Source organism: Rissa tridactyla, chromosome 1 (assembly GCF_028500815.1).
Source record: "Rissa tridactyla isolate bRisTri1 chromosome 1, bRisTri1.patW.cur.20221130, whole genome shotgun sequence".
Taxonomy (NCBI): Eukaryota; Metazoa; Chordata; class Aves; order Charadriiformes; family Laridae; genus Rissa; species Rissa tridactyla.
This window is the reverse complement of record NC_071466.1, coordinates 214,539,185-214,563,077: the sequence shown is the minus strand read 5'-3', so window position 1 is coordinate 214,563,077 and position 23,893 is coordinate 214,539,185. Positions and strand designations below refer to the sequence as shown.

The window sequence follows — 23,893 nt, the reverse complement described above, 5'->3', positions numbered from 1 at the left end:
GACGAGCACCGGTAGGAGAACTGGCTGCTATCCACATCCAATGGGTCAGGTAGGAGGATGAGCAGCACCTCATGGGATTTGCAGTTGAGGACAGAGAACCACCATGACTTATCGTGGCTTTACTCAGATGAAGGCACCACACCACCTTCTCACTAGGCCTCAACATCTCTGATGGCACAGCCTTGTGGCTGAATGACAAAGATGTCCTGGAAAAATCTACCAACATGGCCACACATGCACACCCTTGACTGTGACAAAGATCGCCTTAATTTCTGTCCGATGTCCCCATGTGACATCACACACATGGAGCTGAATGGAAGAGGTTAAACAAATGGTAGTGGATGGAGAAACTGGTCCCGAACAACAATATCCTTGACTGTGATGGGCTCTGAAGGCAGAGTCCTTTCTTCAAAGCATGCTCTGATCTTCTTCATCAGTCAAAATTTCAGAGACTTTGAATGCTACCTGTGCTAACATGGACCAGAACCACGGACCATGCTGTAACTACCATGGATGTCTATATGAGCCACGTTTTTACCCAGGAAAAGCATCACCTAGCCAAGTACTCGGTTCTCACGCTCCTGAGACAGCATCTCCAAGCAGGAGGCTGAGAGATGGGTTCCTATGGGCCATGATGGACAATAGTGCTGAGTGACCCTGCTAATCAGTAAACCTTGCATTAAGAGGACAACTTTGGAGAAACACAGCACTCTTGCAAGATGAATCTCCACAGGTTGGGATGGACAGCAATGAATAGAGAAGAAAAAACAGATGAAGAGAAAAAAAAAAAAAGTGCACTATAAGCAAAAGGAGAGCAAAAGCCCTCAAAAATGGAAAATTTGAACCCAAGGCAGAGGATCAGGCAGTGGCATAGACACAGCGCTCTGAGCTAACACCTAACGCCAGCTAGGGCCCAGTCCTAAGCAGGTTGCTGCATGCACAGAGGGACAATTTCTCCCCAAAATGGTCAGACCCCACCTCAGTTCTCCAGGGACCCCCTGAAAACCAGAAGAGGAAACGCGCACAACACCAGCAAAGCTCAGACAAAGCACGTACGTGTTTGAAGGAGGTGTGGGGAGCAGCGCTGGCTCCTGTTTCCTCCAGGAACTCATCCCAGTTGAAGTCTGTGTCCTCAATGCTGGAGCCCTCATCTGGTCAAAGGAAAAAAAAAAAAAAAAAAAAAGGCAGCCTAAAACACAGCCAAAGAAGGCAAAAGTTGTGTCGAAGAGTTCAGGGTGAGAATGGCAACCAGTATAAACACCAACACAAGGGAAAACAGAAAGCTTGTTTTAAAGATCTGTGCTTATCTAGTTTGACCGACTCTTATTACGCTTTCAGCAGACTTTGGGATTTCATCAGCCGAGACCTGGAGACCAGAAATGACTCTGCTTTCACAGCAGCGGGGGAACAAACCAGTCATACCGCAACAGGCACTTTGTGCTCTTTTATTTTGTATTTGATGACTCTCTTGCTGCAAGGAAGGTGGCTGCCTGCCCGCTATCACAAGGGTTCGATGGCCTTGCTCGTGCCCCAAAATCGGGTCACCCAGCGCTGTTAATTACAGCAGTGGCCATAATACTAGACATTGCTTCTGTCGGCTGAGCAGAGTGTATAGCAAACACCCCAACCCTTGGGGCTGGGGAGCCCCGGGTTCAGTCCTGCCACCCTTCTCCTCCTTCCTCAGCATCCCTCCACCCAGAAGTCGCAGCCAATGCCCCCGCGCTTCCCTCTTCCCCCAAAACTATAGCTGCTTTCGCCCAAACCCCCCACCACCCCTCACCAGACCACTATTAATAACTTCTTCCCTGCGCTTGTCCTTGACCCATTTCAGGTGCAGGCTCTGCATCATGCCTCCCCCATCTGCACCACTGCCCCACACGATCCTTCCCCACGGTGAAGGACTTGATGTTATTACTCTCTTTTTTTTTTTTTTTTCTTTATAACTGCGCTCAGTAGAGCAGAGCTGAGGCCTCAAACCATCGCCGAAACACACACAGCAATAATTAAAAATAAACCTTCTTTCACTTACAGAAAATCAGCCAAATCTGATTGTTTTCATTTTGTTCCCAAGCAATCTCACAAACCCAGTTTCATCCCCAGAGCAAAAATATTTACAGTCTAGCAATGAGCTCTTTGCAATAAGCATTTATCAGGCAAACTCTGCGAGACCCTTACCTGCCCAAACATTCATCAGCATGGTCATGATGTAATTAAAGTGACTCATGACAAACTGAATTAAGAAACCTCCCCAGACAGTTTTATGAAGAAAACAGCAGGGTTAATTTATTGCAATTATTGCTACAGGTCTCCACTTTTCAGGACCAGAAAATTATGTTGTGCAATGGGAATCTCTCATTATTAAAAGGGGAAGATACAGGTTTTATTTGCTGCCTATGGAGCCAGACATACATAGGTGAGGGGAAAAAAGTGGATCAGAAGAGGGTTTTTGAGACAGAGCTGGTGGAGGGTAAAGATCTGTCTGGGAGTTCAGAGAGGAGCACTGAGCTGTCATCGCTGTTACACGCTTTGCACATTGCTGCATCAAGTCTAAGGTCTCACTCCTTGCCTTAAACTCAATTAACCCGCTTAAATATGAAGATGTAAATCAACATTTACTCCCGTGACAAAGTGGCTACCGGATGACTTTTCAACTCAGCAAGACAAGAAATAACACACCTCCACGATTACAACCTGAAAATAGACAAATTCAATGTAGAATAGGGGACGGGCCTTGTTGTCTTGCTTGCAATCATTGCAAAGAGCTCCAGGCAGAGAAGCTGACCCCGTTTGAGATATTTGACCCAAAATGAGGGGTTTGCTCATTCTTGACTAAAAGGTAAGTCACAGCTTAACCACAAGATAAGTGCTTGGTGCAAAAATTGCTACGAGTTTCCTTCATCTATATCATGCAGGCAGGCAACTTTGATCATCAGGGAAATTTGTTAGCCTTAATGTCTACAACCCTGTGGAGTTAATGTTTTAGAGAAGAGCCAGGTCCAGAGATTTCAAAGCTGAGCCTCTAAAATAAAGTACGTTAGTCCATGAGTAGATAGGCAGACACAGTTATCCATCCCAGGCTTAAAATTACTCCGATTCTTAAGCAACTTTCTACCCTGAGCAAAACCACCCACTAAAAGTCAGCAACATCTGATATGAAAAGCAAAAGGCAAAAAGCTAGAAGTGCATCCCTCTGCCTGGTTGCTCCCCGCTTCTGCATCCGACCGCATTTGTGGTGTTGGGATGAGCTGCTCAACAACCCCAAGGACATCTTCACCTCAGGACATCTGACACGGACAGGACATTTCCAGGTCAGCCCTGGGTTCTCTTCTCTTCTGCTCAGATACTTCTACTTCAGAGCACAAGGCATCTCCCTCAGCCCATGACACTCCCTGTATGTTCTCAGTTTTTAGTACTGCTTTTTGCTCTAACCTGCTGGATGAGTCCAGACAAGCATCTCCCTTTCTCCAGCCTTCCTCAGTAGTCCTATGGGAAGGAGTCACTCCACAGAGCTGTGGAAGCAGGGATTTTTAGGCAGTTCAGCATACAACCTCCAGCCCTTGCAGGGAGCAACGTCTCCAAGGTGACAAAATCTTCTCCAGAATTTGCCAACAGCACGTTAATTGTGTCAGCATTACAGCTCCTTGTTATGGATGCAAGAAGTCCTTCCGCACTTCATAATCTTACTCCCCATGATCTGTTCTGCCACGTGCCAACACAGAGAGACTCACTGGCCCCCCTGCTCCCACAGCCCCACCGGCAGGTTTGTTCACGTGCAGTCCAACAAAACTCACAACAGCACCTGTTTAAAGAAATATCACCCGGATCTCTCCTTTCTAAACCCAAATAGAGAGGCTTCAAGACCCTGGGGGAAGGCAGTGTGAGAGCTGCAGCCTGCCAATTCATTTCCCTCCGCCACATCACAAGTCTGACTCCTCCAACATGTTTTATCTGCAGACTTTATCAGGAAATTACTTTTTACAAGGTCTGTAAAAATAATGTCAGGGTATACTCATTTACCACAGTATCAGTGTTTTATTTTGCTTCAATTTATCTCAAAGGATTTTGAAGGGACTGTAAGTTTCCAAAAGTTTTGTGGTTTTTTTTAATGGACTTTGTTCCTTTCTAGAAATCCGGTGGGGGGGCATCCAGAGCAGAGACAGCATGGCCCAGGGAGGAGACCAGCCCAAGGGACCCAACCCCATCCGTGCCAGTAACAGGGCTCTACACAAATCTCCTCATCCATCAGAAAAGCCCTACAGCCGAGGAGAAGGGGACACCTCTTCCCAATCTCTCTCAGTTGCCTGGTGATCCCCCGATTGAAACGCAGATAGATAAATGCAAAGTCTCTCTTAATATATGACAACAAAGATTGTGCCCACTTGAAAAGTGGTTATCACAAAGCCGATCTGTTCGTCACTCCTCAAGTCCAATGCTCCAAGAACAAAGTCCTGGAGAGCTGCAAAACCTCAGGTGCCAGCATTTCACAGAGCGCCCTGCAAGACGACAAATTCGGCATTAGGCCTATTTTACATATCATCTCCCTTTCCAATTACTGGTACTTAGCCCCAGTGCTCTTTCTTAATGAAAGAGTCAAGGCTGGCTAGTCTACAATACGATGACGTATAAACAAGCCCAGGATGGAAAATAAAATCAACAAGTCATTATCTGTGAGCCTCCCAATGGCTTTGAAGTGCTCGTGCATTGACACCATAAAAATGCAACTGTTCCAGTTGTTAACAGCCTCCTGGGATGTTTGGCTATGGGATATAAAGGGGATAAAAGACCCAAAACCTGTGGCTCCAGAAACACAGATTTTTTCCAGGCTTCACTGAAGGAGAACGTATTTGTGGGAAATTGCTTAGCTATCTTGTTTATAGCATATAGATAGATTCATGACTTTTTGAGTGAATAGAGAACTGAAATGCTTTAGCAGTTAACCACCAAGAGAGGAAAGTGGGGGAATCTGATCAACAACAAAGCTCCAGCATGGCCTTGGGAGAGTCACCGAGATCCACATCCCCAAAGAAATTTAGGCACCACAGGCCAATTCTTCTCATTCCAAAACCAATGTCTACCATTGGCCAAATGAATCTCATCCTCGAGGCACCTCTCTCCCATGGATATAAATGGATCCAATGGGGACTAGATCAGGCTGCACATCCCTTGCCTCCTCCTGGATGAACAGACATCCGTTAGAAGAAGACAACCTTGTATGACCCTCTCCCCAGGTAAATTCCTGTCATCCAACTATTTCTGATTCAGCGGTTTTCTTTCAACAAACATGGCTTCTAAGCAATCAGTACAATGCATCTTTCTTCCATAATTGTGTCCAATTTCCCTTTGAAGCCACCTGAAATAACCAGAACCACTGCATACGCCATGGAAAAAAAAACAAAAACTTTGTGTGGTCTAGCAAACCCACAGCACAGGAAAGTTTCCATCTCTCCGTGTCCCACCTAACATGCGGAGTTTAAGAGCCCAGCGGAATCCATAAGCATAACAGCAAGACAAATGGTACTACCCCACATCTCAAACACATTTTAAGTGCAACACAGCCAGTTTGCATTTTTTAAAGGACATCTTTCTCACTTTTCTCTAGCCCTGCTGACCTCTTGAAAGACCACCTTCACTTCCATCTCAATTGCACAAGCATAATGCACTTACTTGCTAAGTGTTGCCCAGGTGGCCACTGGCAACCTGCAGGCCAAATGTGGTGCCCTTGTTTATTATTTTCATGGTAAAAGTTGCAGAAGATGGTTGCACAAGGGGCTGTGCGAGACAGCCCATCCTCACCTGTTAAGCTTTTTGGGCTTACAAAGTCACGACAAGGACCACGGCTCATAGTTTAACTGGGAAGGTCTCACATTGCTGTGAGTCTTCCCCCCAACCAACTCATTAGTGAACATGGCAAAGATTCAAAGACCAGTCACAACTTTCCAATTGGTGGCATCAGAGAAAATCACGGAGTCACTACAAGAAGTGAAGAAATTAAAGGCTGGGTGGCCAAATTTCTGTAGTGCTGAGGGAGAAGCGGTGAAAAGCAGACCAAAGACACAACGTTGCAAACGACTTCAGCACAGCACCGACCAATGAAGCACAGATAGCACCACCCGAGAGAAAAGATGTAAAAGACGCTGAAGGCAAAGCATGCAGAGCTTTAAAGCAGTCACCCCAAGGCTGCTACTGTTGCGCTTGAGGAGTGTTGAATCAGTGATTCACCACTGGTAAGGACACCTATTTCCACCGCAGTAGATTTAAGGCATCCCTTTAGGAGACCCACCTGCAACCCCAGACTTTCATCTGCCCTTTACATCTTAGGATCCTTTTGTCAAAAATAGCTCTTACACAAACGCAAGCGAGTCTGGGAAAAGCATTCAAGCACATGAGCACCAACACAAGTACCACAATGCAAGAACGAACCCTTGCGTTGCTCTCCACAAGTTCATCAGTTGAGCTCTCCCACGCAAACACAGAGCAAGGATGAAGTTGCACGTTACAGCTGAGACAAATTAACAACTCAGTGCCACTGGGAGAGGTCCCATTCCCACCAGCACGTGCTCTTGTGCTCTCCTCTTCCTCCACACAGTTCAAATCACACAGCTGGCAGAAAATTATTGACTTCTTTTTTTCTGGATTACCTTTCTGCCAGGTTAGTGAGTTGATTTACTCAGCCCAGGGTGTGATGGGCAGCAGAGGTGGTGCAAGAGAAGAGATGGTATAAAGAGGGGTCTCCCATTTTGGCATCAGAAAGTATATTTGGTCTAGTCATAATATGCATCTTCACCATAAGGTACAGTCTCCTCCTGTTAAGGCTAGATATGGGAAGTTAAAGCACCTAATTTCAGCAGAAATCACCAGAAGCTAGCACTTATTTTTCTGTATCTACCATGACAGTGCCCAAATTTAGTAAAGTGAATCCCCACCTTTAGGTGCCCATCCCAGAACACTACAGAGCATCCAGTCATACCCATGAGCACAAGGACAACATGCAACCACCTCTCCGCTGGCTGGCCTAATGTTTGTGAGGCTCTCTCACCTGAAGCACTCAAAAATGTTCTAAAGGAAACGAAGGTGAAGGGTCAGAACAAGGGAGGAATGCTGTAATTTCTGAATGTTCATTTCCTCTTTTGACCACGAAACTCCAACAAAATAAGAAAGGATGGGTGTCGTGGTTTGGGACGAATTAAAAGAAAGAACACAATACGATGTCCTGGGAAAGGTTTTCCATTGCTTTTTGTATAAATTTTGAAGAGCTGCTACATACTGTAGAAGAGATACAGAAGAGAAAAAGCTCCAGCTTCCCAGCCCATCAACCAGGGATCCACTTCAGTACTCCATGATATGGGACATGTCCAATCCACAAGACTCAAACACGGCCTTCAAGCTGCACAACCATCCCCAATGCTCCCCTGGCAACACAGCTGTCCCCACCTCTACCGGTGATCAGCTAGAAGGCTGTACCAGTGAAGACAACCCATGGGGGTGAAGGAGAGCTCACCTGAATCAAACTGCTCCACATTGCCGTTGGCCGGGCTCTGACCCTTCTCTGGGGAGAGATGCTGGGTCTCTTGCATGGTGGTGATAAAAGACGCCCTTGTCTCCATGGCTCAGAGGAAGAGTCCTTGCCTTCCTAATTCATCCTGCAGCAGGGACCGCCTAGAGGACAAACTAAACGAAAAATAAAAAGAAACAATAAGTGATTCGTTACACCTATAGGTGGAACCCATCCCCATTTTCCTAATGGGTTTCAAGTTATCCCATGTTGATCGTAACCCTTCAGTTCTGCTCTCTCCTCCAAGGTGAAGCTAGAGTTGGATGAGGAACCACAATGAAGGACATCTCCCCCTTAGTGGCAATAATATCATAAATAGTAATAACAACAATAATAACAACAGACAAGATAAGGAGGTAATCAACAGCATCCACAGTATTCAACACAAAGGATGCACCTCTAAAAGTTCAGTCCAGCTGCCATAAGGCAACATAACCCCTGCAAAAAAAAAAAAAAAAAATTACAGCCAACTCAATCCTTCTCCAACAAGTCCAGCCCTTGACATCCAACTTATCAATGGCTAACCCTGCATGAGCTATCTCTCATTCATAAATATTCAAACTTCCAAAGGGGGAGATTTGTGATAAAGAAACAGAGGAAACACTGAAAGAAGAATACTTGGGAGAGGCTGGAATAACTCTAGAGATTAAAGTTCAGCCTACAAAATGCAGGTACCCTAATGAGATAGTGGCGGCTGCAATCATATTAATACCCTAATGAGATAGTGGTGGCTGCAATCATATTAATTTTTTTTCAATGAAGACTGACCAAAGGGAGCTGCACCACTTAGTACCATGCAAGGCAGCAAACATCAACTCAGGTGTAGATTGGGTTATGTTGGCAGAGGAGATTCTTCTAGAAGGAATGACCATAGTAAACACATAGTGGAATAAAAACACGCAGAGATGAAAAATGATATGAGAAAGGGAATAGAGACTGAGTAGATCTTGAATCAGACACCAGACTAAATGAGAACTATATTTCTAGCTACAGTAAGCCACCAGACAAGCAACACCCAGAGATACACCTTTAGGAGTAGATTAAAAAGAGCTCCAAAGTGAGCTTTTCCGTAAAACTCTCCGAGATGGTGATGAATTATGAGGTGTCAAAGGAGGACTGAAAAAGAGAAACCTAAGCTTGGGTTACGGGCACAGAGGGAACCAGCTATTCACACAAGATATGCTGAAGCAAGGACAGATAGTAGGGAAGGCGCGTGTCTAGAATATACGATGTGGAGGACTGGTCCCGCTTATTAGTGGATGCTTCCACGACCTGCATGACAGAGGGGACTATACTGGCAGCACCGATGCCAAATGCAAGAAGCATGACAAAAAGTAGGAAGAAAGTTTACTGCCAGAGGCCAGGCAAAACAGGAGGTAATAAGATTGTTAAAGTTTTACTACTCAGGAAGACCAGATATGGTGGTTATAAAATAGAAAGAGATAGAGTGCTCTGTCATAGATTTTTCGTTCCAGTGAAAATTGCGAGGAAGAAATGGCCGTGCATGAGCAGTTATAGCAGGAACTGAAAAAGATGAGGAGCATGTCAAGTGCAAGCGTGATACCCATGAACTGAACCACGGTGGCAACTGCAATTAAACCATGCTAAAACCATGGGTGTTTCACAAAGCATCACTGGTACAAGCAGATTACCAAGGCAGGTGATACAACTCCCAGCTGAAGGTCGTTTGGGCAAAGTTAGACCCTCATCAGCAATTTGTGTTCTCCACCCCAAAGGGACATGCTAACAAAAGGAAAAAAAAAATATTTTTTTTTAAAAAAGGACACTATAAAAGAATTCAGAGCAATATTCATGTTGGTCTCTTTGCAAAGTGCTTAGTATACTTTGAGCACTACATAAATAACGATCACTTCCCCACCGTGATGGACACTACAGCACTTCATCTTTATTCTTTGTTGACATGAGACTTGCTAATGAATTAAGTGTATTATATACTATGAGTAATTTGAGTGCAGCTAACCTCAGAACATATATATCACTCATCCCCAGTGTATATTAAGTTTCAATTAACTATGAAACTAGAAGCAATCAGTCTACTGAAAGTAAAAAAAACACTTCTCCTTTGGTAGAGAATACTTCCGTAAATATCATTAATAATAAATTGGTTAAGTATCAGGTTTTCACATCAGGCTCATTAAACGTGAGAGGACGGGAGGTGTCAGCAGAAGCTAAACCTTGGGTGGATTCAGCTGGTTTCATTTTTGCTTAGGATCAGACAATGATGGAAGCTAATCTTGGTCTATTAAAAAATAATAATAATAATGCAAAGAACAGAGAGAAACAGAGACAAATCAATCATCTTAAACAGAACTCAGGGGTAACGATATAATACCAAGAAGAAAGATAAGCTCCTTGGTAGTTAAATCTTGTGATGCTCCTATGATGCTGATAAGACAAAGTTATGAGCTGATAAAAACGTGAAGGTGTCCAATCAGACGACAACGGTATTTGCTGGTTCTTATGCAGTCAAGCCCCAAATCTGCCACCAGACCCACGAGAAAGGCCTGTTCCCCTGGGTCGGGGAATTTCCCATCAGAAATGGAAAACGGATGGGAAAAACAGCAGGAATCCGTCTGAGGTGTTTGCCATGTGGCTGGGATCCATCCCTGGTGGCCACATCTGGGGCTGGGCTTGAGCCCACTTCAATTAAAAGCGGACAACGCAGAATCTCTTAGCCAGATTCAGCAATGTCATCAACACTTTTGCTTATTTAATTCTATTTTAATGGAAGTCTTTTTTTTTTGCTTAAGCTACGGACAACTTCTTGGTTTTGAAATGTCACGTCAAAAGCATCCATATCCCGAGAAAACTGGATCTGTCAGAGGCTATAGATTATCTTCTTATTTTGGGATTAACTAGTTTACCATTTACGGCAGGAGAACATTTAAGTGTTTTCCCAATACTATGTGACAACAAGACCAAACTCTTAAGCAAACATAAGCTTCCAGATAGCTCCGAGCCTTGGTGTTGATATAACTAACTAGCAAAGAAAGCTGACATCGGGTATTAATTTTTCACTTCTTATTAATTGCTGCTAATTAACACTTCAAACAGAGTCCCCAGCCATACTGTTAACAGTAGCATGCTGACTGGCCTGCAATCACCAACATCACACAAGCAGCACACACTGCCGTATTCCCATTTCTCCGTAAATCTGAAGAGATGTGTGTCCACTGGGAACCAAATTAAGGACCACAAGCCACATCGCCAGCCTGTAAACCAGGGGATGGGAAACAACAGCAGAAGTGGCTCAAGGTGACACTACACCAGGCAGGGACACAAATATTACAAAATGCATCTGAAAGAGCGGGGCGGGGGGGGCGATATTCCCTGGTTTCAGATCCCTCGTTCATTGTTTCTGCACAGCGGTGGTTCAGACTGATCTGATTCTTCCCCCATGCAGCTCCCATTCCCCTGGTATTTAATTCAGATCCGGACTCTTAATTCACAGGCAGAAAAAAAAAAAAAAGAAAAAAGAAAAAAAAAAAGCCAATATTAAAAAAGTCTCTTTTATTTCCTTCTTCCCACGGCTGCCAGTCTCAGCCACACAATTATCTCAAACACGCTGCCTTGTCATCTCTATCAATATTGGCTCTTCGTAGAAGTGCTGGCCTTGGCTTCCCCGCACCATTTCGTATTTCTCATCTCCTGTCGACTCCACCCTGTTTTTCCTCCCTCTGGAGCAAGCTCCTGTAGGGAGAGGTCCCCTACCCACACACACAAACCCAGCACCCTACGGCTCTCTCCCAGAGTTAGCCCTGAAAAACTTACGTTCTCCCTCCAATACATGCTTTGTTAATTGGGATTGACATAAAAAAAGGCAGGCTGCTGGAACAGAGGATGCAAAAAAGATCTTAAATCCTTGAAACCTCCTGCCTGGAGAGTGCATCAGTCGTGACAATGTATTGCTGAGTCCTGGGTGGTGGTGAAGTGCAAATCCCACTGCTTTCCCAAAGATCCAGCCCCTGCCTCCAATATCCAGTGACATTCATTGACTTGAGATGGTCCCACCTCTCAATAAGAAGCCGCTTGATGAGGGCAGCAGGGCTGCAGTAAGGGCTGCCAGCGGACTTTCCTGGTGAATGCATCTGCTAATTTCACCCAGTCTCCTCAAAGCCAGGCACCACCATGTGCAATTTCATAGAATCATAGGGTTGGAAGGGGCCTCTGGAGATCATCTAGCCCAACCCCCCTGCCAGAGCAGGGTCACCCAGAGCAGGCTGCACAGGAACGCGTCCAGGCGGGTTTGGAATGTCTCCAGAGACGGAGACTCCACCACCTCTCTGGGCAGCCTGTGCCAGTGCTCTGCCACCCTCAAAGTAAAGAAGTTCCTCCTCATGTTGAGATGGAACTTCCTATGTTCAATTTTGTGCCCATTACCTCTTGTCCTGTCCCCAGGCACCACTGAAAAGAGCCTGGCCCCATCCTCCTGACATCCACCCTTTAAGTATTTATAAGTGTTGATAAGGTCTCCCCTCAGCCGATTTCCCTAATCTCATGTAGACTTATCTTCAAGCCTTCTGAAGAACCATGAGTGAAAAAGCCACTGCAAAGCGATCAAGGAAACCATTTTGAAAAAAATGAGACCAGATCCACCTGCCTGAGCAATTAGGAAACTGCAGCAATGAGTGCTGAGGGTCTCAGGAAGCAGGACAGGACTGTGCTGAGACCTGCCCTGCCTCAACCCAATCCCAGAGATGAGATGGTCACCCCAGTTACCTCCTCTCCCATCCTACTTCTAGAACACATTATTTTTTTATGTCCCCGCTAATGTCCCCCACCTGGCCAAATGGTAAGGGTGGGGGGACATTATATAGCCAACACCTAATACTCACCAGGTAAAATGAGGGCACCTAGGCCTGAGCAGATGGAGCAAAAGCCTAGGTAGGACACAAGTGATACAGGACCAGGTCCTGACACTATTGTTGACTTCACCTTGGGGTTTTTCCAGCACCTCCCCATGAAATAGCACTACAAGAAACGATGCCCACCAATCCTGCCCGTCTCAGGTGGGATGTCTCACCTAGTCAATAATTTGCAGCTGAGAGAAACCATCTCCAAAGGGAGATTTGTGTGGTTTAAGTCAAACACCCAAAACTCGGATGAGATGAACAAACCTTAGGGGGTAGCTGTCCTGGTGCAGCACCTGTGAAGATTTTACATTTAAGATTTTAGACATCCAAGTTTGCCAGAAAACAAACAGAAGTGAGTTTCTCGGATGCTATACGACACTAGCCCCGTATGTGGAGCAGGGCAAAGGGGGATTCAGCCCCCTAGGACTAGGTCTAGGAAGCATACGAGTTGGCCACCACAAGACTGATCTTGAATCATGCTCTCCCCTCCTCAGGTGACCCACCAAGGCATCTTCTCACCCACGGGACACAATACGAGAACAGGCATCATCCAAAAATCAGGGAAAAAAAAATACCAAGTTGATATCCTGCCCACCTTCAAGTACTCTTCTCCATGGCATCTCCTTTCCACTTTGGGACTCTGACCTTCATCAGGAGGGTCTGACCCAACACTGCGCTCCTGCGGCCCTTCTGGTTGCCCCCACTGCCTGCTAACCTGGAGATACCCATGTCCCAGTGGATCCCAGCCCCAGTAAACACTGAAAACAGTCTTCTCAACGGTCACGCTGCAAATCGCAACACACACAACCATTTTACAGCTCAAGCCAAGTCAACAGCGTTCCCTTCCGAGTCAAAAAGTCTGGATCTCCATCCTTTGTTTTGAGCAATGCAGGTGAGCTTTTTTCAACACTCAGAGACCACCTCCAAGAGCGTGCAGGCAATGCGAGGCAATAAATGCAGTCTCCAGCTCCCCAAAAAGCTACTTCACGGCCAATGCTGCAAATCGTCCCATTGCGTTTAGCAGGAGGATGCACAGGACTAACACTGGGGCTGAGAAAGGAATCTGCTCCTCTAGGCAGAGGTCCCTAAATAAAACCATACTTCACGCAGGATTGCTAGTGGCAGCCTGCCACAATATTTACACCCCCTGAGCATCCACACAATGCAAATGGAGGCTCATTTGGAAGGGCTATTGAACACATCAAGGAACAGCTTTCACCTCCTAGAGAAAGAGCCTGTCTCTCTTCTCAGACAAAGTACCAGTTGGAAACCTTTTAAGGATCGCTTCCTCCAAATTCCTGTCCTTTTTTTTTTTTTTTTAATTATTTATTTGAGAGCTTCCCTCACCAAATGTTTTCACTTATATCAAGTGACAATTTCTCCTTCATATCGAATGCCCCACAGGATTTTATTAGGGGCAAATTACTGCTTTGAACAGCGCTGTATTACTTCAGATGTACTCTGGGGTGGAAGAAACAAATCCCATCTAATCTGGAGAAGCAGGAATGTTCACAATATTCAAATACATTAAAAAAAGCTGAATGGAGAAAGCGTATAATCTGTTTTCCATGTTCTTGGTGGATTGAAGGGGAAGTCTTGGGTTTAAACTGCAGGAGGAGGCACTTGATTTGGGCACGAGAAAGAAAATAGGAAATACATACTGGATCTGTTGAAGTGGATCAGACTGTGGGAAAGGCACAGAGACTCAGCTTTTAGAGGGGTTGGGATGGCTGATCTGTACAGAGACAGATCTTGGTACAGTTAATCCTGCCCTGGGGTAAGAGATGGTCTATACAAGCCATGGAGGTCCCTTCCAGCGCTCCTGCTTCAGCCGCTCAATAGGGCTGATCGTTCTGCTCTTGAGGTCAAGCATCAGTATCTTTTGTGCAGCAGCACAGAAAATAAATGACTAAGCCTGGAGGGAAGCCACGCAAAAATGGAAAATTAGAAGGACCATCAGAGCGGGGAGTGTCCCAGTTGTCCACCCCGAAAGGGAAGAAGGACAGGAACCAAACTTCTCTGAAGACACATGGTGGAGAAGGGATTATATGAGGTGGTAACAGCCCTCTGTAACTCAGCAGGTCCTTGCTCTCCTCTCTTCTAGCACTGGTGCCTAACGCCTCACGCTTTTTATGTCGACAGAGACAAACCTGTTTCACAAAGCAATTTTCTCATCCTCCCTACCTGGCACACCACGGAGTCCAGGATACGCACAGAGATAAATAGCAGTAAGATAAGATAACAGAAAGTAAAATAAACCTAATTAGAGAAACTAACTTGTTTACAGTGAAAAGCCCTGCAGTATTAGGCAGGAAAAAGAAAAAAAAAAAAAAAGAGAGACAGATGACAGGCAAGCACACAGATGTCTGACTGAGGTACGCATTCCACTTTTAGCTGCCCTATGCGTAAATATAGCATAAGGACCCAGAGCTGGACTTAAAGCAAAAGCCTGCCACAGACTTCACTGAGGACTAGATGAAACCTCTAAAATTAAAAGCACTTTTTCATTAAATTTCCCTTCTCCCAAATGAGCTGGATGTTCCATAACCAAGGGTTATACGGCTTTGCTGCCACACCTGTACCCCTGCCACCGTCCCTGCCAACCCTGGATGCCTTCAGCATCCCACACAACACATGTGCATGGCACGATCCTGTCCCTGGTTCCCACGTCAGCTGGCAGGGAAGGCTCCCAAATTTGGACGCCAACAGCAGGATCTGGCCCCACGAAGAGCCAGGCAAGGTGAGCAGCTGCCTCTCCCCTGCCCTGCATTGGCATTACTGATGCTCACTCCAAGCAGCTGTAAAATCCCCCCCCCCCGCCACAGCACTGACATTTTACATCCTCTTTCTGTAGATATAAATGTCAGCCCAAGGTGCCAGGCCAGGGAGATGGAGGTCTCCATGTACTAATCTTTCTCGTTTCCAGCTGTTCCGTCACCTACTAGGTGTCTGTCGCCTTCTCCCTGACTCAACAGGCAATTTCCATGATGTAGCCCCACTTCGGTAAAGCACTTCACAGAACGTCAGGGACTGGAAGGGACCTTCAGAGACCATCCAGTCCAACCCCCTGCCAAAGCAGGGTCACCCAGAGCAGGTTGGACCAGAATGCATCCAACCGGGTTTGGAAGATCTCCAGAGAAGGAGACTCCACCACCTCTCTGGGCAGCCTGTGCCAGGGCTCTGCCACCCTCAAAGGAAAGTTCTTCCTCATGCTGAGACAAAATTTCCTGTGTTCCAATTTGTGCCCATTGCCCCTTGTCCTGTCACTGGGCATCACTGAAAAGAATCTGGCCCCATCCTCTTCACACCTGCCCTTTAGATACTGATCAGCATTTGATAAGATCCCCCTCTCAGTCTTCTCTTCTCCTGGCTAAACAGACCCAGGACTCTCAGTCTTTCCTCGTACAAGAGATGCTCCAGTCCCTTCATCACCTTCGTAGCCCTTGCTTCTGCCCATGCTAAGGACCAAACATACACCAACTACTTTGGGAATGCATCACATTCAACATTAGGCATCTTCTAAAGCTCTGATCTGAATCAGGGCCATGAAGAAGACCGAATCAGTATCCCCAATGCCCTTTGCAACAGGCAAAAGAGCTGCAGGGAAGAAGCGCAGGAGCAACATCCACCATCTGCAATGCCCTGTCTTCTCCCGCCTCTGTGTTTGAAACAGAGATGAACTGAGGAAGCCTTTTCGATGCATAACTTGAACACGCACAGCTGCTTATCATCCTGAAACATCTCAGTTGATGCTTATCATCGCCAAACACCAGCCACGTGGATCAAAAAAAAAAAAAATCCGTCAGACCCCCTGAATGGGACTGATCAGCCAAGATAGAAGTCACCCAGCGGGAAACACAAAACACTGTTTTCATGGACTTAATTTGAGGCCCAATTCAGAAGTCCCTCATCAGCCAAAACTCCCATCGCCTGGGGCAATCAGTTCTGCCTTCTATGGTGTGGTGCTTTGCAGCAGTCGGAGCTGTTTTCCAGAAAAAAAAAAATAAATAAATAAAAGATGCAAACCGGAATCCAGGAAACATCTGCCATCTGATTCCAACACTTTTTAGGAAAAATGACATTTTAGGTCTTGGCACCGTTTGGTTCATTTAAGCAGCACAGCTGATCAGCATTTGGGCTCAGTCCTACACACACGTACATCCCTCTCAGCACTTTACATCCAGAAGCAGCTTCACCAACTGGCAGGATCTGCCAAAAACAAAAAAAAAAACCAGCCCTCACAGCCATCTCCTGCCACCCCTTGGTACAACAGCAGGAAGAGGAGGACCCTTCCCTTCACCACGGGCATGTGAGGGCAGCCAGCAGACTCCTGCCAAGGTCCATCCAGAACCAAATTCCAGACGACATTTTAATTCAGAGTCCTGCAAGTCATATTTGTGGTGTCAATTCCACCCCGCTTCCCTAAGAAAAGACAAATTAGATTCCATTTTGTTCCAAAGTGGCCTCTAAGAGATGCCATGATGAACACGTGAGCTGCTCCACGACATCCAGGTTTAACCAGCCCCACTATCACCCACGCAATGGTGCATCGTTGAGTCTGGTCTTACACCCGCACCTTGCTCAAAACGCCTTCCAACAAACAGTTAAATACTATTTTTTCTTGTCCTTTCCTTAAAGGGATATTTTTAATGCATCCAGGAAAGCTATTGCCTTCTACCCAAAAGTCCTGGCAAGGGACTCATGGTTCCTTAGACTTTAAGGATCCTTAGCCCATGGTCATCTTGCCTGATGTCCTACACTGCAGGGGCAAGGATAATGTCACCTCCTGGATTTTGGAGGCGGCAATTAATTTTCCTTGCCAAACAAATAGAGGCAAAACTTTCCAATAACTTACATTCAAACTGTGTCTCAGGACTATACCCAAGAAAACAGGACTCCCTTGCACACACCGCCCAGCGACGTTAACAGCATTAATCATGAAAGCGAGAATCGTGAGTGAGAGTAAAAATAGCACAGATTCTGCACATCCCCTTTTTAAGCCTCACACCTACTCAGAAATGATCTCTCGGTCAGCTGTCAAGAACTGCTTGGGTTGTTGGGTTTTTTTTTCCCCCCTTTCTTTTTATTACTATTTAATTTTAGAGTGAATGCTTCTGATTCATAAGAACGGAATAACTGTGAACACATTTTCCAAACCGCCCCTCTCCAGAATGCTTTGTTTAGGTCTTGCAAAAGGCCAATCTCAAAATAAACTTTTTCAGAAGTTTTGTTTTTTTTTTTAAATGTCAGTGTCTGTGTATGAGTCTTTGCTGATATTTCTGCATTCTCCTGTTCTGCAACCCAAACATTTTTAATCACTGTAGGAGTCATACCCGAGACACAGAACATACAGTAAAGAGAAATCTTCTGGCAGAAACCTATGGATGGATTTGACCGGTTTCATCAGAGATGACTACCATGCAAAGATCGACACTTTCAAACGATGAGATTTAAATATTTACAAGGTACCATTGGCTGCTCTAATCCTAAAAAAAACACGCTCCTTGGGAGCAGCACATTACAATGATAGAATAAACCCAATATTTGCAAATAGCATCACTATTAACAACAGCGGCAGCATTTCATTCTCGGCACTGAGGACCCTGTTGCACCAGCTGATCATCTCTGTGTGTGTCCATATTGACTAGCAATAGAAGACCTCTGACACCTCTATTGCCTTCAGGTCATCTAAAACATGGCCCCTGCGGTCACCACATTAATTTCCTCTGTGCACCTTCAGAAACATGCCTCTGGCTCCTCTGCTTCAAGTTTTGGCTACTTGTCCCAGGTTTTGGAGCTTTCCACAACTCCTCTGTCACTTGGACAGGGTCAGGGACCAGCCGCCTCCTTCAACCACCACCACCCTTGAGAACCTCCTCAGACACTCTCTGTACCTCTCTTTACCCCACACCAACAGGAATTAGCAAGAAGTCCCTAAAGAAACAAGCCAGCACCTTCTCTACCACGTCCTGTCCTTCAGCAAGGTAATGTCCCATCCTCTCGTTGTATCAGGCCAACATCCCCGTGGCTGCAAAAGGCCAGAAACGACGACTCAAAATACATGTACTTATTTCATAGGCCAGCGGCACGTTCAGCACAGAACAAGCCAAGGGTGGGGGGAAAAGAACCCCAGTCTGAAGAGTTGACGGTTGCAGTGTTTATACTATTTCTAGTAACACTACCATAAAGTTTTAACAAATGCTTCATTAAAGCGTCAACTGTCTGTCCAGTCAATTATCACTCATAATCACAGCTATATAACTACATGCTCTCTTCTACAGATGTTCTTACATCTGTGCGAAAACACTCTCCACCTCTGCAACGTCCTTATAACATCTGTTGAATATTTGTAAATGCTTTCTTAATACATAAATGAAATACTGTCTCGCTTATAATGCATCTACTGTCCCACCACCCCCACGTAACCCCCTTAAATCAGTAAAAAGATATCTCCTTGTTGTTTACAATGCACTAGTCTCTTGATAGCTCTTTGCTGTATCTATTTAAATGGCTTTTAGATTTTCACTTAGTAACAGATTACACCGAGCCTCCATCTTATCAGAGGAGTTATTAGGACCTAATCCCTTATAAGCACTAAAGTTATTAGCCTTGTGAGAGTATTTTCTTCCCTTCCGTAAATAATCTGTTGGGGAGGGAAAAGAAGAATAAAAAAAGCCACTTCCATCCCCGCTCACTCAGGCAACACTCCCAACCCCGGGGAGAAAACCTGCCTCACCTGCTCCCCCTTCGCCCCCAGCAAAGGAAATCACATTTTTTTGGTACCTAGAGGCTTCTTGGGAGGAAAAGCAAATTGCAGTAAATCCTGACATGGCAGGAAAAAAAAAAAAAAGTCCTCGGAGGAGGTTTTGCTGGTGCCACCAAAGCTAACCCTGATGCAACCTCACTGGCGCCGATGGAGGGATACGCGCGGGCTCCGGGCTCCCGCTGAGGGAAACGGCAGCAAAGATGGGGTGGGGGTGAGCAAAGTGGTCCCATAAATACAGCCCCTTTTGGCTGAGGGGGCAAAGGGCCTCGGGTAGATGGGGGGGTGGCAGGGTGTCACCCCATCTTGGGTGGGGTGTCCGTTGCAGAGCCCAAAACAGGCAACACAAAGCAAGGTGTCCCCATCAGAGAGCACAGTTTGCAAGGAAAGAGACATTTTAGGCTGCTTTTCCCATTTTTAAGCGGATGCCTGCCAAGGCCAAGGGGGAAAAAAAAAATAAAAAAAAAAATAAAGTGAAGCAAGGGAAGAGGGGCGAGAGCCCAGATGCAGAGGGATCAGCACGGACCTTCGCAGCCCCCCTCCATCCTCACATCCACAGCACAAAACCAGCCAAAGCTGCTTCTCTGCTCAGGCACCAGGTCACTCTGCTACAACATTTTCTTCCCCAGGGCACCAGGGGCACTATCGGATTTTAAAAACTGCCCTGTCTGAGAGGCAGCAAACTTCAGGGGGGCGGAAGGGGGAGGTAGCTTCCCATTTCGCAATGGCTCCATCCCTTCCCGCCCCACAAAAAAAAAAAAAAAAAACCCACAGGCTGAGACCGCTCCATTGCGGCTCTTGGATTTTGCCACTGGAGTCCCACCATTGTTCATCAGCCGCCTTCCAAGCTGCTCTGCTTGTAATTACCGCTGTTTTCTGCTGTTTTGATGAGAGATCACAATCCTCCCCACCCCCCGTCCCCCCATCTTCTCCTCTGCCTCTGCCCCCCTCCGCACCACTGTATCCTGGGATGGAAGTTTGCTGCACCCCTGAGCAGCAAAGCCTGGTCCTGGCAGGGTCTGGGGGCTGGAGGAGGGGGGGTGGGAAATGGGGTGGGAAGATGGAGCAGAGCCCTTTGGGAAGGGGAAACCTCAGCCTGCGTGACAAGGTGTGCAAACAGCATCTCCAACCGCTCCTGCTGAATAAAAGCACGGTGGGTTTGTGGAGAGCATCTCCAAGAGGTGCAGGGAAACAGGCAAGGGCAGACCAGCTCTTTCCGACCCCCCCCCCCCCTCGCCCCCCAACCCCCCCCCCCCAGGATGCTCCCTGGCTCCTCCGTCCCCACCGGGGCACTGACAGCCTGCGATGCTGGAGCTTCCCATCGCCTCCCACGGCTACGAAACACAGATGCTCCGAAGTTAACATCTTGTAACCACAACGAAACAATCCCAGGAACAGCAGCGACGAAGCGCACTCCGCACGGGAAGAAGGAAGTTTTGCCTGCCTCCGAGGCTGCCTCGCTCCTCCGCTACCCTGGAAAATACATCTGCAAAAAAAAAGCAGCCGGGAAGGGCACAAACAGCTCCCTGCAAACTCCTCGCAAACTCTCGTCCCCTTGCTGTGCAAAAGCTGCCATTCGCCTCCCTCCTCGTGGGCTTTTTAGGGTCTCTCTGCAAAAAGAGACGCTCCTTGGGGCACGCAAAGTCGCTTGTTTGGCAGCCCAAATTTCCGTGCGTAGCAATTTCAGAACGTTTTTGCTAAACGACAGAAAAAAAAAAACCACCACCACCCAACCAACCCACAGCCCCAGTTGACCGCGCCGAGGCGAGCAGGGAAGGCTTGACAGCTCCAACAGGACATCTCATCCCACGACACGTCTACTGTTAATGCAAAATAAATCACCGCTGTGTCTCTCGGCATTTTATTTTATTCTTTTTTTTTTTTTTTTTTTCCTCGTGGCATGGCTGTAATTTTAGCATTCAAAGGCAAACCGGCCGGGCTCCGAAGTCTGCATGCCCCTTCTCCTGGTTTCCCCCCAGCACACACAAACGCCCCATACTTTTCCTACCAGTGAGTCCTGCAGGAGAGGGGCGGGGGGGGGGGATGGACACCGGATCCCATCCCCTTCCCTTCGCCTTTAATTCACCAGCGCACCTCTCCGAGCAACAAAAAGAGAGTTGAACCGAACGTGTGCCACCTCGGCTCTCCTCTTTTTCTCCTCTCAAAAAAATGTTTATTTTCAGTTTTTAAAGACACCTTAACCCGCCATGTTGAACTGACAAGCTTTATAAATATTCATTTACCGCAGTTCGGGAGCGCTACGGGAAAATATGTATAGATCAGGGCTGCACATTTTGGCACAGCTGATCGCTTTCTTTTCTTTTCTTCCTCCCCGCCTTTAGCAGCGGCTTCCCCCCCCCCCAAAGAAAAAAAGAAGAAACCCACCCGCAGCCCCAAAATAACTCTTTCCAAGATGTGCATCAGTAAATTTGAAAGGAGCTTGCACAAGCGGTTATCAGAAAAGCACTAAAACGATAGGCGTTACTTTAAAAAGAAAAAAAAAAGGGAAAAAAAAGGAAAGAAAGAAATGAGAACATCTAAAATGCGATACTGCGATTAATTGCCCGGGCACCGCGCACCCTGCCCGTGGGAACTCCGCCGTGCCCAGCCCACCGGGCACCCACGGAGCATCCCAGGTACCGGCATCTGCCCCGCCACCCTCCCGCAAACACTTCCCAACAACTCCACCGCGGCTTTCCCCCTTTGGAATGGGGTGGGGTGGGGGGGGAAGAAAAAAAATTTAAAAAAATAAAAAAATTGCACACCCAGCTTCCTCCACTTAAAAAAAAAAAAAAATTAAAAAATATTTTTAATATATCTTGGAAGGGGGAAAGCGACTCTCTCCACCCAAGCGGTGCAAAACCCAATACATAAAATAAAGGGAAATGCCAGGGAGGGTTTAGGGGGGAGGCTGCCGGGTGCGGTACCTTACCTGGGCAAGTTTGGCTTTTTTTTTTTTTCTGGCTGTTTTTCCCTTTTTTTTTTTTTTTTCCCCCGCGCCTCAGCGGCGAGCTCCCCGCGGTGCGCGGAGCTGCGCGGCGCGGAGGCGACCCGTCCCTCCGCCCGCACTCGCGGCAGACTCATTCCAATATGGCATCCGCGCAGTGCGCATGCCTGCCTCTCTTTTTAGGGCTTTTTTTTTTTTTTTTTTTACTGATTTAGCAGCCAACTCCTTCAGTGACCTTTTTCAGCAGTTTCAAAAAAAAAAAAAAAAAGAGAAAGAAAAAAAAATCTCATACACATCCCAACCACCACCGCCCCGGCTCCGCCGCGCTGCGCGCCCGCGGTGCCTCCGCGCCCCGAGCCGGGAAACGGGACTAAAGAACAGCGCGGAGGGTTGAAATTCACTCGTGAAATGAGATTCCGCGGTGCGGGGCAGCGCGCAGCGATAGCGGGGTCTCGCCGGCCGCGCGTAAAATGCGCTAAAATAAGCATAAAAGCAGTTTACAACGCCGGCTCTGCCTCCCCATCTTCTCCTCCACACAGCTCCCCGCAACATTTTATTTCGTTTTTTTCCCCTAATTTCGTCTCGGGAAGAAACTTGGCGAGGGAAGGAGATGGGGAAAGAAAGGAAAGAAAAAAATACGCCGCGTCCCCCCCCCGCACCGCCAGGCTCCTGCGTTACCTGTTTGTTCCCTCTCGCAGAAAATAAATTAAAAATAAAAATGAAAGCAGGCGAAGGCACGAGGCAAGGTGCAAAATCAACTGGTGCGCACCCCTCCGCGCAGGCAGCCGCACAACTTTCTGGCGTTTGCTCGTTGGTTTGGGTTGTGGGGGGTTTTTTGCCCTTTTTTTTTTTTTTTTTTTTTTCCTTCTTTGGTTCTTTCTTTATTTAGCGGTTGCAGGGGATTCACGGCAGAATTGCGCTGAACGGCGGTGTGTGCGGCTGTGCTTTGTTGAGGGGGGTGTGTTTGCACGTACAGCCACACTGCGGGATTTTTCTGGGGTTTTTGTTCTTTTTTTTTGTTATTTTTTTCATTTTTCCTTTCGAGAAAACCATCCCTTATGCAGGGCTGGAAAGACCGGCACCATCGCCCGTGTCCCCCGACCCCGACTATTCCCGCTCCCAGCGGTGCCAGAAACATCCCCAGGGGCGGGATTGGGGATAAAAGCCCCCCCTGCAGCAGGGGTTACTCGGGATGCTCCGACCGGTGGTACCCGGCCGACTCCGGAGCTTTCCCTTCCCGTGATTTGCTCAGCCGCGGGGCTGTAGGTGTATTTTGCAGGAATTTCCCTTCCTCTCTTTGCAGGGGCTGCATAATGCTCCTCGCTGGGGATTTTTGGAGCCCCAAATCCCTTCTTCTTGTAGGCAGGCGGGGGCCGCATCCCTGACAGGGCTGAGGGTGCAAGTGTATGCTTTTGGAGCATCCTCAGGGATAGGGGCTGGCATAGCACACACATATTCAACAGGTCTGGAGGAGAGCGGAGGGAAGGGGCATCGTTGCCGCAGGGCAGCAACCAGTCCCGGGCTTTGTCCTTTCCACCCGTGAAATTTACCCTAAGCACTGGTATGTGTCCCCGCAACACCTGGGCTGTCAAGTTTGCATCTCACCCCATAGGCTCAGATGCGATTGCTTGTCTCCACTTGCTTTTCTCTGCTCATTGTTGAACCAAGATTTGAAGTTTCCAGATGATTTTGCGAGCATCCTTTCTCCCAGGAGCAAGGGAATGCTGCAGGGACACCGATTTCCCACGTGTGGCCCC

The 23,893-nt window shown here is 47.0% G+C and overlaps 1 protein-coding gene across 2 annotated transcripts in view; it reads right to left on the bottom strand.

Annotated features, from left to right (window-relative positions):
- SFMBT2 (Scm like with four mbt domains 2) overlaps nt 1-22,246 on the bottom strand; it is a 127,367-nt gene extending 105,121 nt beyond the window's left edge. For both annotated transcript variants that reach the window (XM_054185975.1, XM_054185985.1), the window contains exons 1-3: nt 22,122-22,246; nt 7,499-7,668; nt 1,057-1,151 (exon numbers count right to left, since the gene is read on the bottom strand). In XM_054185975.1, the coding sequence (XP_054041950.1) occupies nt 1,057-1,151; nt 7,499-7,604 (201 nt within the window). In that variant the 5' untranslated portion in view covers nt 7,605-7,668; nt 22,122-22,246. The remainder of the gene's footprint in view (nt 1-1,056; nt 1,152-7,498; nt 7,669-22,121) is intronic.
- Between the last annotated feature and the right edge of the window lie 1,647 nt (nt 22,247-23,893).